Genomic DNA, 16,903 nt, shown 5'->3' with positions numbered 1-16,903 from the left:
CAAAATCCTTGGTGGGATTCAAAGTTCCTTGCTCAAGAAAAACAGAAGTAAAAGGAAGCTTTACAAGGCTCATATTCATCAAACTATAGCATATCCAAATCAAGTCAGAGGGAATAAGCATTGGACCATTTGTGAGAGTACATCATTCATTTGCATTAATCGTTCACATTCTGATACTGTCAATCAGCTAGATGTTTTTTGCCCTGCTTTCTGTTGGCAGACTCAGATTGGTTTCCTTTCCAGTAACCAGTGACAACTGTTGACTTTAAACTCTCAAAAGTAACCAACATTTTGGCCGTTCTGTAAGATCTGTCATGGGCAACAAGGCAATAGAATAGCTCTGTATCCAGCATCATTTTCTCAGAGCCAAAGAGAGCATATTTCAGTTTTATAACAAAGAGGTCCACTTGCTAACCCTTGAATCCACAGCCGTTGCTGATTATAGAAGACAACCACGGTCATTGCTGTTGATATCTCTATTCTACTGCCACAGACATACCTTACAAGAATTGAACGAACAATCTTCCCTATGCAGGCTGGAGGATCAATCATGCCAATCCCCCCAGGAAGCCCAGCATCCACTCCATTAAAGTATAAAAAAATAAAAACAAAATGAGAATAGAAAGCACAGAAAGGTCCAGGGTATAAGAAGCAGTTATAAATATTACTAGTAAAAATCCATGAGCAGAGTTTGTTAATCACAAGGTAGATATCATTCAGTGACTTCCTAAAATAGTTATTTTTTGTCACCAAGAGGTCTGTAATAATAACTGACAATTATGATTGGGGTTGCCATGAACAAAACTTCGGAAGCAAGAAAGGTGAAAAGCTATCCATTGAGTTCAGCTGTCTTCCTCCTCATCACCATCTTCGTCATCATCATCACCTTTCTCCTAAAAAACATGCATCGTTAAGAAGTCACAAAATTGCATCATTAAATTTTTTTGATCGACCTCACAAGCAAATGTAACATGGTCAGAAACAATAGGATATATTGGAAGCACTATCTATTGATTGAGTTCATAAATGAAAATGAGACAGTTGAGTAGAAACATCAATATTTTGTCCACTGAAGGACAATAGAGAACGGATGGAGAGAATGTCCAACCCAACCCAAATACGAAGAAGTCCAGCAATCTATCATCCAAAAACAGGGTGTACAAAGATAAGAAACTTTTAGTGGTGGTACATTCACGGATGATGAACATGAAGTTATGCTCAAATAGTTCAACCAATTTTTGCACCATAAATATAACAGATTTCTGAATATCCTATCATGTGTCATAACATCCAATGAAGTGAAGAAAAAGGTAACACTTTCAAAACAAACGAAAAATAAACAAAAAATAACTTCGATAACAAGTGCATGACATTGACAGACAATGTTCACTTCATGGAAAACAAGTGGCAATCACTTATTCTTTTTGTATAGGCATCAAAAATTGGGTTTATAAGAGGGGAAAAACAAAAAAAAAGAAACAAGATGTGCCATTTATAAAAATCTACCGACATATGTTTAGTTACAGACCAAATTAAAGTGTGATGGATCAACATATGCCTCAGATTGCACATATAAACAAAGATTAAATATTGTAGAGTCAAAAATTCCTATACTGTTTTGATTTAAATAAAAAGAAGGAAAAAGGATGTCACACGTGTAAAATTATAACTAAATTATGTGTACTGTGCCACCATCTAAGGTTTCCATGTTTCAACTCAACATTCCAAATCCCAAAAACGCTCATCTTGAATGGAAACATATTCCATTCATCTTTAAATTATATTAAAAAAAGAAAAGAGAAAAAAGAGACTTCAACTTAGCATAAATGACAGCATTGCATCATATGCCACTCAGAAGCATTCCTTATTTCTCACACTAACCTTTCAAACAAAAAGAAATGAAAAGAACAGAGAGCCCTTAAATGCTCATAAGTACATTCTGGAATTATCTTGTAAAAATGCTAAAAATGTGATGAGGTCAAATATACCATACATATTGGTGAGATGAATCAATTTTTGGATGAAAATACGATATCCAGACAACATAGAATGCGCAGAAAAAATGCTAATAAATTTGTGTGGCAGGAACAATTAGGTAACGTTTACGTTTTTAGTTTATATTTACAAAAATTTTATAAACTGGTTTTTATTTATTTTTTATTTATTTTTAGAAAAACATAAACTATAAACGCGTTTGGTAATTGACAAAATGTTTAAAAAAATTTAAAAATATAAAAAAAGTGAGATATGACAAGTGGCGGCAAGTGGCGATGGAAGATGGTGGTGGAAAGTGGTGACAGTGGGTGGTGGGTAGCTGGTTGTGATGGGTGGGTGGGTGACGGTAGCGGGTGGTGGGTGGTAGCGAGTGGGTGGTGGTGGCGGATGGGGGGTGGCGGATGGCGGGTGGCGGTGGGTGGTGGCGGTGGGTGGTGGCGGGTGGTGGTGGTGGTGGTGGGTGGGTGGGTGACGGTGGCGGGTGGTAGCGAGTGGGTGGTGGGTGGGTGACTGTGGCGGGTGGTGGTGGCAGGTGGATGGCGGATGGCGGGTGGTGGCAAGTGGTGGTGGTGGGTGAGTGGATGATGGTGGCGGGTGGTAGGTGGTAGCGAGTGGGTGGTGGGTGGTGGGTGGTGATTGGTGGTGGCAGATGGGTAGTGGGTGATGGTGTGGTGGTGGTGGTGGTGGTGGGTGGATGGGTGACGGTGGCAGGTGGTAGGTGATAGCGAGTGGGTGGTGGTGGTGGTGGTGGGTGGTGGGTGGTGGGTGGGTGATGGGTGACGGTAGTGGGTGGTGGTGGTGGTGGTGGCTGGTGGGTGGCAGGTGGCTGGTGGTGGTGGGTGGCTGGTGGTGGCAAGTGGTGGATGGTGGTGGCAGGTGGCTGGTGAGTGGTGGTGGCAAGTAGGTGGCGGATGGTGGTGGCGGGCGGTGGATGGTAGTGGCGGGTGGGTGGTGGTCGTGGTGGTCGTGGTGGCAGTGGCGAGGGGTGGGTGGTGGTGGCGAGTGGGTGGCAGGTGGGTGGTGGTGGCAGGTGATGGCGAAAGATGGTGGTGGAAAATGGTGGCGGTGGAAAATGGTGGCGGGTGGTGGCTAGTGTTGGGTGGTAAAAAAAAAAAATAAAAAACTGAAAACTCAAAATGGAAACACATTTTTTGTGTTTTCATTTTTTAGCCAAATTTATAAACTGAGACCATTGATTTATAAATTAAAAATTTTACCAAACAAGTTTTTATTTGAGTTTTTAAAATTTTTGTAAATATAAACAGAAAACTGAAAACGTTAGTGTTACCAAACGGCACCTTATTGTTTAGGTCATAATGTTGGTGAAGTAGACAATCCCAGCATTTCAATTGTAGTTGTAGCATGTTGAAAAATGTATTAATGGTGATCAAAGGAGACAGTAGTGTGCGGGTAAAAATGATCCCTAAATTGAGAACACAAATTTAAAAAAATTAAAAAAAAAATAATAATTAAAAAAAAAATTCTATCCATAATTTGACAAGCTAACAAAAAGTTGTTACAGACCTCAACTCTTCCCTTTTTTACTTTCACCACATGTCAGGATACATATTCTGTGGTGGAACATATTCACCTCACCAGCTGAAAGTAAAAAAGGGAAACAGTGGCTGAAGTCTCTTAAAATCAAGTAAAACTTCAGTCTTGAGTGGCCACTAAGGATGGCCAAGTTCCCCCCCAACAGTGTATGCTTTACTTACTGACCTGACTTCGGATTATATTATGTATGGATTTAGGTCAAGGAGGTCAATGAAATTTCATGTAACTTTTTTTGATAATCAATTCATATAAAGGTAAGGGTACACATATAATTATACCCATAAAAAGAGAGACAGTAGCATACAGATAATTATAAAGGTATGGGTCAACATATAGTTTCATTCAGTTACCTCATCATCATCCTCATCTCCATCAGAATCTTCCTCATCAGCTTCCTACACCAGTAAAGTAGCAAAGTTCCTCTAAGCCCAAAGGAAAGGTAGAAAAAGGAAAGTTAATTGAGAGGTAAATGAACAGAGAAAAAAGATTACATTGTTGAAATATTTGAGAGGATTGGGCCACAAGTCCTCCTTTATAATTTCTGCCACCTGCAATTTCAAAGCAAAAGCCAAAGAATTAAACGGAAAGAATGAAGAGAAGAGAAGAGAAAGAAAATACTAATTGTTCTAACCAATTTGATCCAAAAGTATCAATTAAGACTGGATCTTAAAGGATTAAATAACACAGCAAGAACAGCTAAACATGACACAGCTCATCAGTAATCACAATAAAGTCTTGCAACTTGAGATAAAATCTAATCAATAGAATTGGAAATATGAGTACGCAATAGCAGCACTTCAAATACAAAAATTTACCTCATCATGAAGCCCCTCCAAAATATCTTTCTGTTGGGTCTCACTAAACCAACTAAAGAAGCTGCATTAGTAACAGTAAATTGAATGAGTCAGTGACCACATATACTATAGCCACAAAAATTTTACAATGCATTGTATATTTAATCGAAAATGAGTTAACATTGGAAGTCAAACCATATTGAGCTCCAGCAGTATAGCTTATACATCACATCATTCACAGTAGATATTTCAGCATTCTTTTCATGCTTAATCAACTACTATTTGCACAACTGAGGTCAACTTAACATGATTTACCATTCTCAAGCATGTCTTCCTCCGTACATGTTGGTAGCTAAGAAGCACGAATACTTCTAAGAAGGTAACGTGTCATGTCTGACACCAACATGACAATTCCTAATACCTAGACACACAAGAAACATATTATAAATTTAAAAATATAAAAATAAAATAAAATAACTAGAGACCCAATGATAAAACAAAAAACAATGTAATTTATACATATGCTCCTCATTTAGACTGTAAAAATTGTTATTTTTTACTTAAATATTCATATATATAATCTAAGACATATAATAATTATTTCCCATGTATGATATACAATAAATATATAAAATTGTATATTTTGAACGTGCCTCCCATGTGTCGTGTCCTACATGTTTTGGAAAATTTCTGTGTTGGTGTATCGGTGTCATGTCACGTGTCCATGCTTTTTAATCTTAGGTTGGTAGTACCTCCCAAATCAGGCAGCCTTATTATTGGATGACTAATTCAAGCTCTGTCAGTAATTCATCTATTTCTCCTTTCATTCCTGCAAGTGAAAGTGATGCATTGTGGCAAGAAGAGAATTCAGATATATTGCTGGAAGCACCTCTATGCAGAATGTGCTAGTTACTGGAAATCTAGGCCAAAATGTAATGCCTTTGAGAGCCTTTCCCAAAAACTACATCTTTTAGAATAGCACTACAGCTGACCAGCTACCTCCTCCTCCAAGGTTTCCTCAGAATGGTTTTGAGGGTGGTGTCAATCTATCTTACACTAAGAAGTAGGAACAACGGATATATGACACGACATTGACACACCAATATGCAAATTTTTTAAAAAAATGTAGGATACGACAAGTGTGAGACATGTGCAAAATATATAATTTTATGTATTTATTAAATCATATGTCATATACAAGGATAAATAAGAATTATATGTATAACTTTACATTGTTTTTTATTATTAGATTCCCGCTCTTTTATTCAAACTTGTAATGTGTTTCATGTGTAAATGTTGGGAAGCATTGACAAGTGTCATGTCGTTGTCGGACACAACACTTTCAAAGTATCTGTGCTTCTTAGGTCTTATACTCCTAGGTTTCCCCTGCGAAGTTTGGCCGAAGAATATGCAGAGAGGTTGTCAAATATTGTTATTAATTATGTGACGAGATTATCACATCTTGAGTCTGGAGGCCATATTGGTTACCATCAGCCAGCTTCATGTACTTCAGTTACCATGAAAGGCATGCTTGAATCTACACCTAGTAGCATAAGGGATGTTAGAGGCGGCCCATCCAAGGCCTAGAGGTTTGATGATGAGAGCAAGACATAATGCTCCCATCCCTCCAACTTTGCCTGCACTACAGCAATTCATTGTTGACCAGCAAAGAGCTAGACTAGTACAAGAAATTTATTTATTTACCCCTTTTTTTAGGTGAAGTTTCCTATAGAGGATGTTCTTGCTTTGTTATTTTCACTTTTGTTGATGCATCTCATAAACCATGATTTTGGTTTCAGTTCATTTATTTCTCTTATTGAATCTTTTATTTTATTTGTAATAAACACCGCTAAGAAGGTGGCGTATTCGTGGCATATCCATGTTAGACACCGACACTCATCAAAACGTCTTCTTTTTTTTTTTTTTTAAATTGCTTTACACCCCCCCGGACACTTGGTGGACACACGTGTCCATCGCTTAAGCACGTGTCCACTAATTAGACATACATGAAACTAATTATAAACTTAAACTTAAGATACAATGATAAAAAAAACATTGTAAATTTATAAAAATTAGTGTCATATTGTAAAAAATGATGTATTATTGATTGATTTATATTGATATCTATTACAATGATTCATGATTCCTATATATAGAAGAGGATGAGTGTGTAGTAGGTAAGGAGTAGGTGAAGTGGAGGTGGTAGTGGTGTAGTGGGTTAGGTTTAGTGGAGTAGGTGAGGTGGTAGTGGTGTAGTGGGTTAGGTTTAGTGGAGTAGGTTTAAGTGGGTGAAGTAGGTGGAGAGTAGGTGGATTTTAACAGCCCCCCGCAAACTCAAGGGGGATAGGAACTAACCAACTTGAGTTTGGAGAGAGTAACAAAACAAGAAAATACATAAAAATAAAAGAGGATAAGAGACACTGTATGGTCGTGTCAGACCATTGGTGAAGACACTGGATGGTGGTGTCATAACGTTGTAGAGGACACTGTATGGGGGTGTCATAACCATGTAGAGGACACTGTATGGTGGTGTCATAACGGTGTAGAGGACACTGGATGGCGGTGTCAGACCGATGTAGAAGACAGTTTATGGGGTCATGTCGGACCGTTGTAGCAGACAATGTTCTGACAGTTGTTGAGACAGTTTACGGAGTCTTGCTGGACCCTTGTAGAAACTAACCGAAATCAATGTCGGGACAGTTTACAGAGTCTTGTCGGACCCATGAAGGAGCTAACCGGAATCAATGTCGGGACAGTTTACAGAGTCTTGTCGGACCCTTAAAAAATACACTGTATGATGGTGTATATAGGCTGCCCAAATATATATATATATGGATATATATAGTGAGCCCTCAAAAGTCGCGCCCTCAAAAGGTGTGCCCAATCTGTCAAAAAAGGCGTGCCATCAAAAGGCGTGCCCAATCCATAAAAAGGCGTGCCATCAAAAGGCGTGCCCAATCCATAAAAAGGCGTGCCATCAAAAGGCGTGCCTATCAAAAGGAGCGCCCATGTTGTCGGCGAGCGCCGAGAAGCGCATGATGCGCGTGTCTGCCTCGGCTATTTAACCAAGGTTGAGGCGGAGGCTGTGCAAACCAGTCTTAAACCGCCGAAAATCCTTTGAAAAAACTCTTCCGTTTCTGAGAAAGAGATTCTAGAACACTCTGTTGCCCAGAAAATGGCTTCGTCTTCCCGTGGGCTGCTCACTCTCTTTCCCGACCTCAATGAGTCAACAAGAGAGAGAACTGGTGCGGTGGCCAGTGAACCTCAACCAAACACCTCTGTGTTTGCTCCGTTGAACTTTCCGATGCGGTCGGTGGAGCAAAAAATGGCGGTGCAAACTGATATTGAGGCCAATCAGTATACTCTGAAGTCATGTGTGGAAACCATGACTGCGGTCACAAACTTGTCGCACCGGCTGCAGAGCAGGACAAATGAGGTGCAACAGTTAAACTCCCAGCTGGCTCTGCTCCAACGCATGTATAAGGATGCGCGAGCAGAGATAAGTGTGCTAAAGGCAGAAAACAAGGAGCTGAAGCGGAAGGCCACCGTGATGTTCCGATTTGGAGGGACACCATATGCTGCAGTGGAGGAGCAGGGAGTAGTGATCGTGCCCAGTGGAGCGAGAAACACGGAGGCAGCACCGGCAAGGGCCGTCCAGGACGGAGGCAAGAAGAAGAGACCTGCAGCAGAGTAGAAGAAAAATCCCACTGTGGATGTGGATGTGGTTGTGTTGGTTTTTTTTTTTTTTTTTTTTGTAAAAATATGATCGGGGTTGATCCCTGAGATGAATAAAATGAGGTTGGTTTTTTTTTTTTTTTTTTTTTTGCAAAGAAATAATAATAACAAAAAAAGGTTTCGTGGCCCACGGTGTTGTGAAAACCTGCAATGGGTTTGAGATTTTTTTTTTTTTTTGTTTTTTTTTTTGTTTTTAATAATAATAATAAGAATAGATTAATAAAAAAAACAGGTGTCTCGGGAGATTGGAAAGTAAAAAAGGGGTACATGATGAGGGGTTAAAGCTGGTGGATGAAAACATGTGAGAGGCATTGGGTTTAAGAAAAGAAGAGTGGGTGGACAATAATAAAATAAAAGAAAGGAAAAGAGGGGGACAAAAGTTGGTGGACAGTTGGATGAAGAGAAAGGGAAAATCCCAGATCAGTTCATGGATTAAAATGAGGTCCAGTGGAATTGCAGCCGTGGGTGGTATCACCGAGGGAGTGAGAGGGGCCGCGGATGGAGAGAGTTGTATTCTCTCCGGATTTCCCTTATATATTTCTTGGATCGCTTTGAGCTCTGGTTGAAGGTTTTGCATTGCCAGTGTTGATTCAACTTGTTTCTTTGTCAGGGGATAAGTTGCAATTTTAACGAGAACCGTGAGCAAAATAATTGCAAATCCGTAGGCATAAGGTACATGCACTGCTGTGGAGATGGAAGCGGAGCTGTGGAGATGGAACTGGAGATTACGGTGGCACACTGGTGGCAGCGGCGCGGTGCTTCTGCGGCTGCTCTTGTGGTGGTTATTGGCGGTGATCGGAGTGAGTTGGTCACCGGTGAGGAGTCAGCATGAAACTGCCCTTCACTAATAATACCAAGGACCAGAATCAACATAAGGCTGTGAAGTTCAACTTGCCTGAAGATGATGATCTGATGAGTGATGATGAATTTGAGGATGAGTTTGATGATGATTTTGATGACGAAGACGTTGATGATGATGATGATTTGGATGATGAGATGATGGATGGTGCACCCCATCATCCTCTTAACAAGATGAAACCACAACCCATGATGATGGCTAATGGTCAGCAGATGCCTAACATGATGATGATGATGAATGGCCAGCAGCATCCACAGCTTATGAATGCGCTGGCTCAGGCCAAGGGTGGTGGCGGTGGAAATATACCTGTTCAGGTGAATGATGGAAAGAGTGGACTAGGTTGAGGTCCGGCGGGCGGCCAAGGCGAGGTTGCCGCCCGCCGGTGAAGCGAGAAATACTAAGGTCTTAACCTTGCTCTGATACCATGTAAAAAATGATGTATTATTGATTGATTTATATTGATATCTATTACAATGATTCATGATTCCTATATATAGAAGAAGATGAGTGTGTAGTAGGTAAGGAGTAGGTGAAGTGGAGGTGGTAGTGGTGTAGTGGGTTAGGTTTAGTGGAGTAGGTGAGGTGGTAGTGGTGTAGTGGGTTAGGTTTAGTGGAGTAGGTTTAAGTGGGTGAAGTAGGTGGAGAGTAGGTGGATTTTAACACATATTGTATTTTTTGTTATTTTTGAATGATATATTCACATATTGGCATATAATAAATATACAAAAAATTTATATTTTGTGCGTGTCCTCCACGTGTTGTGTCCTACATTTTTCGAAAGTTGTCGTATCAGCATTTGTGTCATGTCACATGTCCATGCTTCTTAGAAGGGGTCTCTTACAAGTTTGGGAACTACTAACATATTCAAGTAATCAAACTTAAAGTACAGTGCCCAAAGCTATTCCACCAGATCAACACCTCAAAATATGGCTTGCAACTTTGAGTTGGTATTTATCCGCCATTGCCAGCAGCTGCTTTTAAGTTAAGTGCATCAAGGTTTTGACAACAATCACATTCGAATTAATTACAAAAGAAGAAAAAAAAAAAAAACCTGCAACAAACAGTTTATTGCACCTCTTAGCCGAAGGCAAATGCCTTCATTATTGCTTCGTTTATTGGACTGCAGTAAATTTTTCAATGATTCAAAACTATAACTTGAGCAGGGAGCTGAAGAGGATGTATGAATTTTCTATTACGTTCGGTAATCGGGAGGATGGATCTATCCCTTGAGCCATATTTTGGATTATGATAACTTGCATACTTTGTTTATTTTTAGTTATATAGGTTTGCATTTGTATACAATGCATGTACATGAGTTGCACTATCTTGTGCCACTTCCACTGGAATTACTCTTACTCATTGCACAACAAAGAAACATTTTTTTGATACGTTTAAAAAAAAAAAAATGAACACCTAGATTTGTGTCTATACAAGCATACATATTAAAGGACTAGATTTGTCTCCATACATGCATACAAATTTAATTAAAAATAATAATAATTTCTGTAGATGTATGTTTCTGACCGTCAGCTTGTATGGAAGTGATCATTCCTTCAGGCAATAAGGTCTTACCTTGCTTGCCCCAATTTCTAGCATCTACCATAATATTTTAACTACTGCTACAAAATAGCTTTATTGAAGAAAAAATTAGCAAGATAAGGTACCTCTCATCAGAAGGCAGCCTTTTGTTCCCTTTTTTCTCATGATTAACTCCATTAGCAGCACCCTTCACAAGTTGAATTTCATATTCTTTTAAATCTGAAAATAATTAAACATACAAAAAGCCATAGAAGGTATCACCATTACCATGCCTTCCTTCCACTTGATGTTTGTGCCAGTTATTTTAGTAGTTCCCTCATCAAAGAATGTAAAGGTTTTCGTCAGCTTTGTATCTTCAAAATAAGGATTAGGTTTGAAGTTCTGAAAGTTTGAAGCATGCAAAAGAGTCAGTAACAACTCAGCACAGGAATGACTGTGTGTAAACGAATTATCTATTAGAAGTATCTAAACAATAAAAACAATGAACAGCTCTTTTAAGAAAGCCTAACCCAGCTAAACAAGGGAACTGGAATAAGAACTCACAAATGTTATGGAGTACCCCAACTTCACATCTTTAAAATCCTCCACGTCAAGAGAATCTAGGTACTTGAAAATCTAAGTCAAAACAAGAAAAATTTATCCCAATTCAGTTATGTCCCAGAGAAGGTGAGAACATCAGCCCCATGCATAAATATCGAATCCCAGTGATTCAAATCAAAAACAAAAATCTCATAAATTAATGTTGAAAAGGAGAATAAAGGAAACGTTGTAGACAACAATGATCAGTTATGCCAAAACAAATGTTCAGTTGATTTTATGTATCATATGCCAAACCTTTGAGTCTTCCTCGCTCAAAAGATCACCAAGTGCAGGATGACTCAAGAACTGCACAGAGCAATAATGCAAAAGTAAATAAAATGTGGAAAAAGTAAAATCTCATATTACTTAATAAAGAGTCTGTAATGAGAATGAATAGAGATTTGCTGGATCACTTACAGCAGTCAACCAAAAGTCAGGAATAGAATTGATGATCTCATTCCGTTTAACATAGACAGGCCTGCGGATCTCATTATACTTCTGCTCTACTTCCAAAACTTTCTCGCTAGCTTCTTCATTAAACTGTTGGATACAGGTATAGAAAAGCTTTCATGGAAATTAATGAACTACCCTAGTTTATAGAAATTTAGGTACTTGACAGTAATGTCATCTGACCAACTATATAGTTAAAGGTGATGAAAAATAAACATAAAATATCAACAAGAAAAAAGAAAAATGTACAACTGCACCACATAAAACGCATCAAATTGAAATATAGATCCATATAATAAAAAATAAAGGCAAAATGGTAGAAAAATGACCTTAAAAAACAAATTCTATGTTAATGGTCATTAGCATGCATGGACAAGTGCCAGATTCTTCTAATTCCCAACAGTTAGGATGTTGGGACACTGTAAAAAAGGTCCAAGTGACTAGATGTGATAAAGCATGGACACTTCTAAGAAGGGGTTGACACTTGCGAAACACACCCTGACACATATTGGACACGTGTCCAAACATGTGCTATTATTTTTATTTATTTTTATTTTTAAAACCAAACACGTTTTAGACACTTGGGAAACACACAATAAACTTAAAAGACGTGGAATTCTAATGAAAATTATGTATCCAATTTTTGTATAAATAAAAACTACTTCACAAAATTCATGTAGAATTATGATAAAATCAGGGTGAATTACTAATTCTAAGCCTCATAAATTATTGAATATTTGCAAAATCCATAAATATAGGAGATTTGAACTTAGATCAATGATGCCAATGCTTTTACAATAAATTAGAAAGGGGGAAAAAAGAGAGAGAGAGAGAGAGAGAGTCAAAACCGTGCTTCTTTTTTTTTTTTTCCCCTTTCTGGTAAGTATGAAAACCATAGTCATCATTCCATCTTCAGCACAAATTTTGCTGCCTGCAAAATATTCGACCTAAACTGTCTACATGCTTAATGCCCAATCTCAAGCATGACAACGATGGGGGTTGGGGTAACATTAAATGTCCAAGTACATTGAGCTACTATAGCAAATAAACAAACAAAAAAAAGAAGCAACAAGGAAAAGGAAACAGAAAACAAAACAGAATTACTGAAAAGGGAAAACAAAAAACAAAGGTTGACAATTCCTAGATAAATCACATGTAATGTTGCGAAGTATCTTAGATAAGTAATGCAAAAAATAAGAAATGTTATGGAGCATTAATATTAGAAAACAATTCAGACTACAGAATTATAAGGCCTCCACTAGCATTATTCACACACTCTCCCATTCACTGCCCTTGGCTTTCTTGAGGAATGCAGAAACATGCAGACTAACTATTTATTTGGATCCCTGAAATATGATAAATAGAAAATCAACTCAAAAGCTAAAAGACACACAATAAAAGAAGCACAGTGAACATTTTTTCCTTTTGACTATATGAAAAGTGAGAACAGCATGGAATGAAAGATAATGAATATGGTCTAGTAATAGTTCCCTTTATTGCACATTTGAAGCATTAATTTCAATTCTTTCCAGAATCCAAACTATGGGAAAAAGCAGTAAGATAGTAAACACTAATACTAATACTAATCAACATCAACAAGAACAAGAACAACACTTCATGTTCTATTAGACAAGTCTGAAATCTAAGATTATTTATACATTTATGTACTTATATTATATATACAAAATGGTAAACCTTCTCCAACTTCTCTTGCACCTCATCCAAGGTTTGAACTCAATGAAGATGCGATCTATTAGTTCCTGATTGCTGTTAAAGTAGAACATCAATTTCTGTCCAAGTTCACCATCATCTTTGAAACCTTAGGGCATGTTTGGTATCAAAAAAATAAAATTTGATAAAGAAAACTTCAAACTATTAGTTCCTGATTGCTGGTAAAGTAGAACTTCAATTCTTTCCAAGTTCACCATTATCTTTGAAACCTTAGGGCATGCTTGGTATCAAAAAAAGAAAATTTGATAAAGAAAACTTCAAACTATTTTCAAAACATATTTTTGGGATTTTTTTCCTGGAAACAACTTTTTTAGGAAACACTTCAAATTGTTCTCTGATTTTTTTTGAAACTAATTTTGCACACAAATGAAATAATATGAAGACCATAAATGTTTTCGAACTTCTTATTGTTTTTGTTTCTGAAAACATGAAAAAGCAAAATCAAAAAACAAAAAATTTGAAAATGATTCCAAATTAGGACTTTTTCTACTAGAATTATTTAACAGGAATAACAATTGCTTTTGGTCAAAGAGTTACTGACAAGATTGTTTCAAGGTATAAATAAGGTGACAAAATCTATGGTGCTAAAATTCTTTACTAGGATCACCTACCTAAGTGCACAATAACTACTTAGTGCTTAAAATTTTGATATGTTATGAAAGCAATTTAAAAAAAAATTAAATGTAAATATACAAATATGAAACAATTGAAAAGTTATTCTTTATAGGTCCAACGATAAATAGGAGCAAATTCAACATGTTTAATGGATGCAACAAATTCAAAATTTGAAAAAATGAGAAGTGGACACAAGGTTTTCAACAAGGAAAGAGCCATTGGTCTTGCACACTGGTTTATTGTAGAGGATGCCATAAATCGAACTGTGTTTGCTCAACCTCACTTCAATGGTAATGAAACTGTCCTGTATCAAATGAGTTTGATACTAAAAATGTTCTGGACATTAACTAATCAAACGATTTTTGTCTAAAGCAATGCAAATATTGCCGAATGATTAGTCTTCTTTTAAACGTTGGAAACCAGCATCCATCCATGTCGCAAGTGTGTACAAATATGCATATGGTGCCAATTGTGTTGACATTGGCACGTCAAGGATTGGGTCAATATGATAAGTCTCTAACTAATAGATTACACACGAGATAAACATTAAAAAGAACGGTAGCATAAGAAGAGAGATAGAGAAGGTTGATATTTACTTAATGGTTCATAATAGTTACTCAGGCCTCGATTGAGAACATGTTTTTTTAGTATTTTTTTTGACTTTTTGGCTAAAATATGATGTAAAAAAACTAGTATGTTTGGGATGATTTTTTGACTTTTTACGAAAAGATGTGCAAAAAATAGAAATAAAAAGGGAATCTTTGACTTTTTGGTATAGGTTGCTGGTTTTTTGACTTTTTTAGTAACTTTTTGACTAAAAAAGTCACTTGTCAAACGAGGTCTCAGTTAAATTAAAAGTAAAGAAACTAATTAACTATAAAATCATAAGGCTTCCAATTGACCTTCTGTCCATTTATTCTTTAGATCTACTGCCGGGGGTTGTTTATAACGGCACCCAAAAAATAAAATAAAACAAATCCTCAACCCACTATTTGTTCTCTGAAAGCAAGGAACAAACCTTAACCTAGTATTTATTTATTTTTTAAGATTTCCATGTCATTTCCTTCTCATTCCCTTGGAATTTCTCAAAAGTGGGAACCATGAAGAGAACAAGACTTCAAATTTAATTTAATTTAATTTTTTTTTAAGTTGAAAAAAACTCAACCTTTAGTTATTTGTTCACAAGGGTGACAGTATTATTACACTAGAGGAGGCAAGCATCGACATTGTATTGCGAAACATACCAACAAATCCAGAATCAATGCCTAACAAAAAGGGCTGTGAAGAAGCGCATTAATCACTACAATCTAAGCGAAAAAAAAAAAAAAAAGACTACAAATTTCGTGCTTTAAAAGTCACAGGCTAGTACACAATGCATAAACATAAGGCAATAGAAATTTTAATAACAATAAGAAAAACAATCATCATGTATATATATACAAAACATCTCCGAATAGCAAAGCCCTCCGAAATTCAAAGATCAGGAGTATCTTCCTCTCTTTGTAAACGCATATATATATATATATATATATATATATAGAAGAGAGAGAGAGAGAGAGAGAGAGAGAGAGAGAGAGAGAGAGTGGGAAGGAGAACCTTGTCGAGGTCGTCTTGGACCTCCTGCAACTTTTCGATCGAGAGGACAAGGTCAGTGTCAATGTGATCGGAATGTTCGTCCTGAGTTCTATCGGCGACCTTCGATTTCTTGCCGCGGTCAGCTACCATTTTGGGTGGCCAAAACCCTAGCCCGGAAGGAGTCTCTCTCTCTCTCGGGGAATGGAGACCTACTGGATGGGAGCAGTGGCGGATTTACTACTGCGTGGCCAGTTGCCTAAAATATCGTCTAATTCGTCAAAAAATCACTTTGTATTAATTTGTACCGTTTTAATTGTTAATCGTTAATCGTGATTTAAATTTTAAAATTTATAACACGTAAATCGATTCGCTCTGTTATAATTAATGTCTTGTTTGAGGTGTGTTAATAAGTACATATTTTTTTTTTTTATTATATCACTTCTTTATTTTTTTACATATTTTTTCATAAAAATTCAAAAAATACATTTATTTAGATTATTCCAAACCAACCCTAAATTATGTTTGGCTCTAGCTTTTTGGCTAAAAAACACAAAAAAAAAAAAAAAAATTGCCTACATAAATCGATAAGACAAAATATCACATTCAAACCATAATTATTACATTTTTTCTCTCACAAAATTTATGAAAGTCAAAAACAAAAACCAAACGAGACTAAAAAAATCAGGCTAAAATAATTACAGAGTTAAAAAATCAGATTATTTTAGCTCTTCCCAAATAAAGACTTAATATATATATATATATACTAGGGTATGCCCGTGCCTGAAGGCACAATGAAAATATTGTTGGAATGAAAATGTAATTGAATATAAAAATGTTGGGTTAAAATGTAATTTATTTAATTTGTTGGGAAAAAAAATTTGAGGTGAAAATATAAATAGATGATCCGTATGGTTGTGGATTTTCAAATGAATTTTATAATTAGATTTTTGAAAAGAGTTTGTCAAACTCAAAATTTTGTTTGGTTGTATATGTTAAAAATTAAAAATAATTTTTACAAATTTAAAGTTCAAAACTTACTTGGTTTTAGAATTTCCAAAAATAGTTTGTAAAATTTTAATTTGTATTTTATTATTTTTAGTGAAAATTTTAATATTTTAATCAATATTTTTCACTTTTCAGATCCACTCAATTTAAATATTTTGCATTATAAAATTTAGAGAGATGGAGAAATTAAAAATAGTGATGACACAATTATTACCTTGGCCAAGAAAATGTAAAAATAGTGATGACACAAATGCAAACAAAGATCATATCACCAAATATTTACTATTATAGTATTTTTGTTTATGTAACTGAGAGGGTGATTTATGATCTGGAATTGGGCCGAGGCAACGGCTGAGCAGATTGAGAGCCCAACCGTGCATGGGGCCGAGATGATCGACTATCCGCCCGAAGATGGGCTGCCAGAACTTGGCCCGGGTAGGAATTGGGCCAAGTGTGTGCCGCCCCGGACCGT

The 16,903-nt window shown here is 36.7% G+C and overlaps 1 protein-coding gene across 1 annotated transcript; it reads right to left on the bottom strand.

Moving 5' to 3' along the window:
- Positions 1-643: 643 nt before the first annotated feature.
- On the bottom strand, positions 644-15,737 carry LOC114307800 (NAP1-related protein 2). Its single transcript, XM_028253207.2, has 10 exons — positions 15,448-15,737; positions 11,473-11,595; positions 11,311-11,361; positions 11,020-11,091; positions 10,744-10,857; positions 10,602-10,663; positions 4,365-4,425; positions 4,041-4,097; positions 3,900-3,944; positions 644-893 (listed from the first exon to the last, which is right to left on the bottom strand). Exons 1-10 carry the CDS (start codon positions 15,574-15,576, stop codon positions 843-845), a joined length of 765 nt encoding a protein of 254 aa, XP_028109008.1. The 5' UTR covers positions 15,577-15,737; the 3' UTR covers positions 644-842.
- Positions 15,738-16,903: the final 1,166 nt, after the last annotated feature.

The sequence above is a fragment of the Camellia sinensis genome, chromosome 1 (assembly GCF_055761805.1).
Source record: "Camellia sinensis isolate YWXY chromosome 1, ASM5576180v1, whole genome shotgun sequence".
NCBI classification, from domain to species: Eukaryota; Viridiplantae; Streptophyta; class Magnoliopsida; order Ericales; family Theaceae; genus Camellia; species Camellia sinensis.
The sequence above is the reverse complement of the archived record's forward strand: the minus strand, read 5'-3'. Positions and strand labels throughout refer to the sequence as shown.

Excerpts from the sequence above, each read along its gene's own strand:
- LOC114307800 (XM_028253207.2), bottom strand. The coding sequence starts at position 15,576 with ATGGTAGCTGACCGCGGCAAGAAATCGAAGGTCGCCGATAGAACTCAG. Across the intron at positions 4,426-10,601 it reads AGGCTGCCTTCTGATGAGAG|CTTCTTTAGTTGGTTTAGTG; the intron begins GTACCTTATCTT and ends TTACTAATGCAG. Across the intron at positions 4,098-4,364 it reads TGGAGGGGCTTCATGATGAG|GTGGCAGAAATTATAAAGGA; the intron begins GTAAATTTTTGT and ends TTGAAATTGCAG.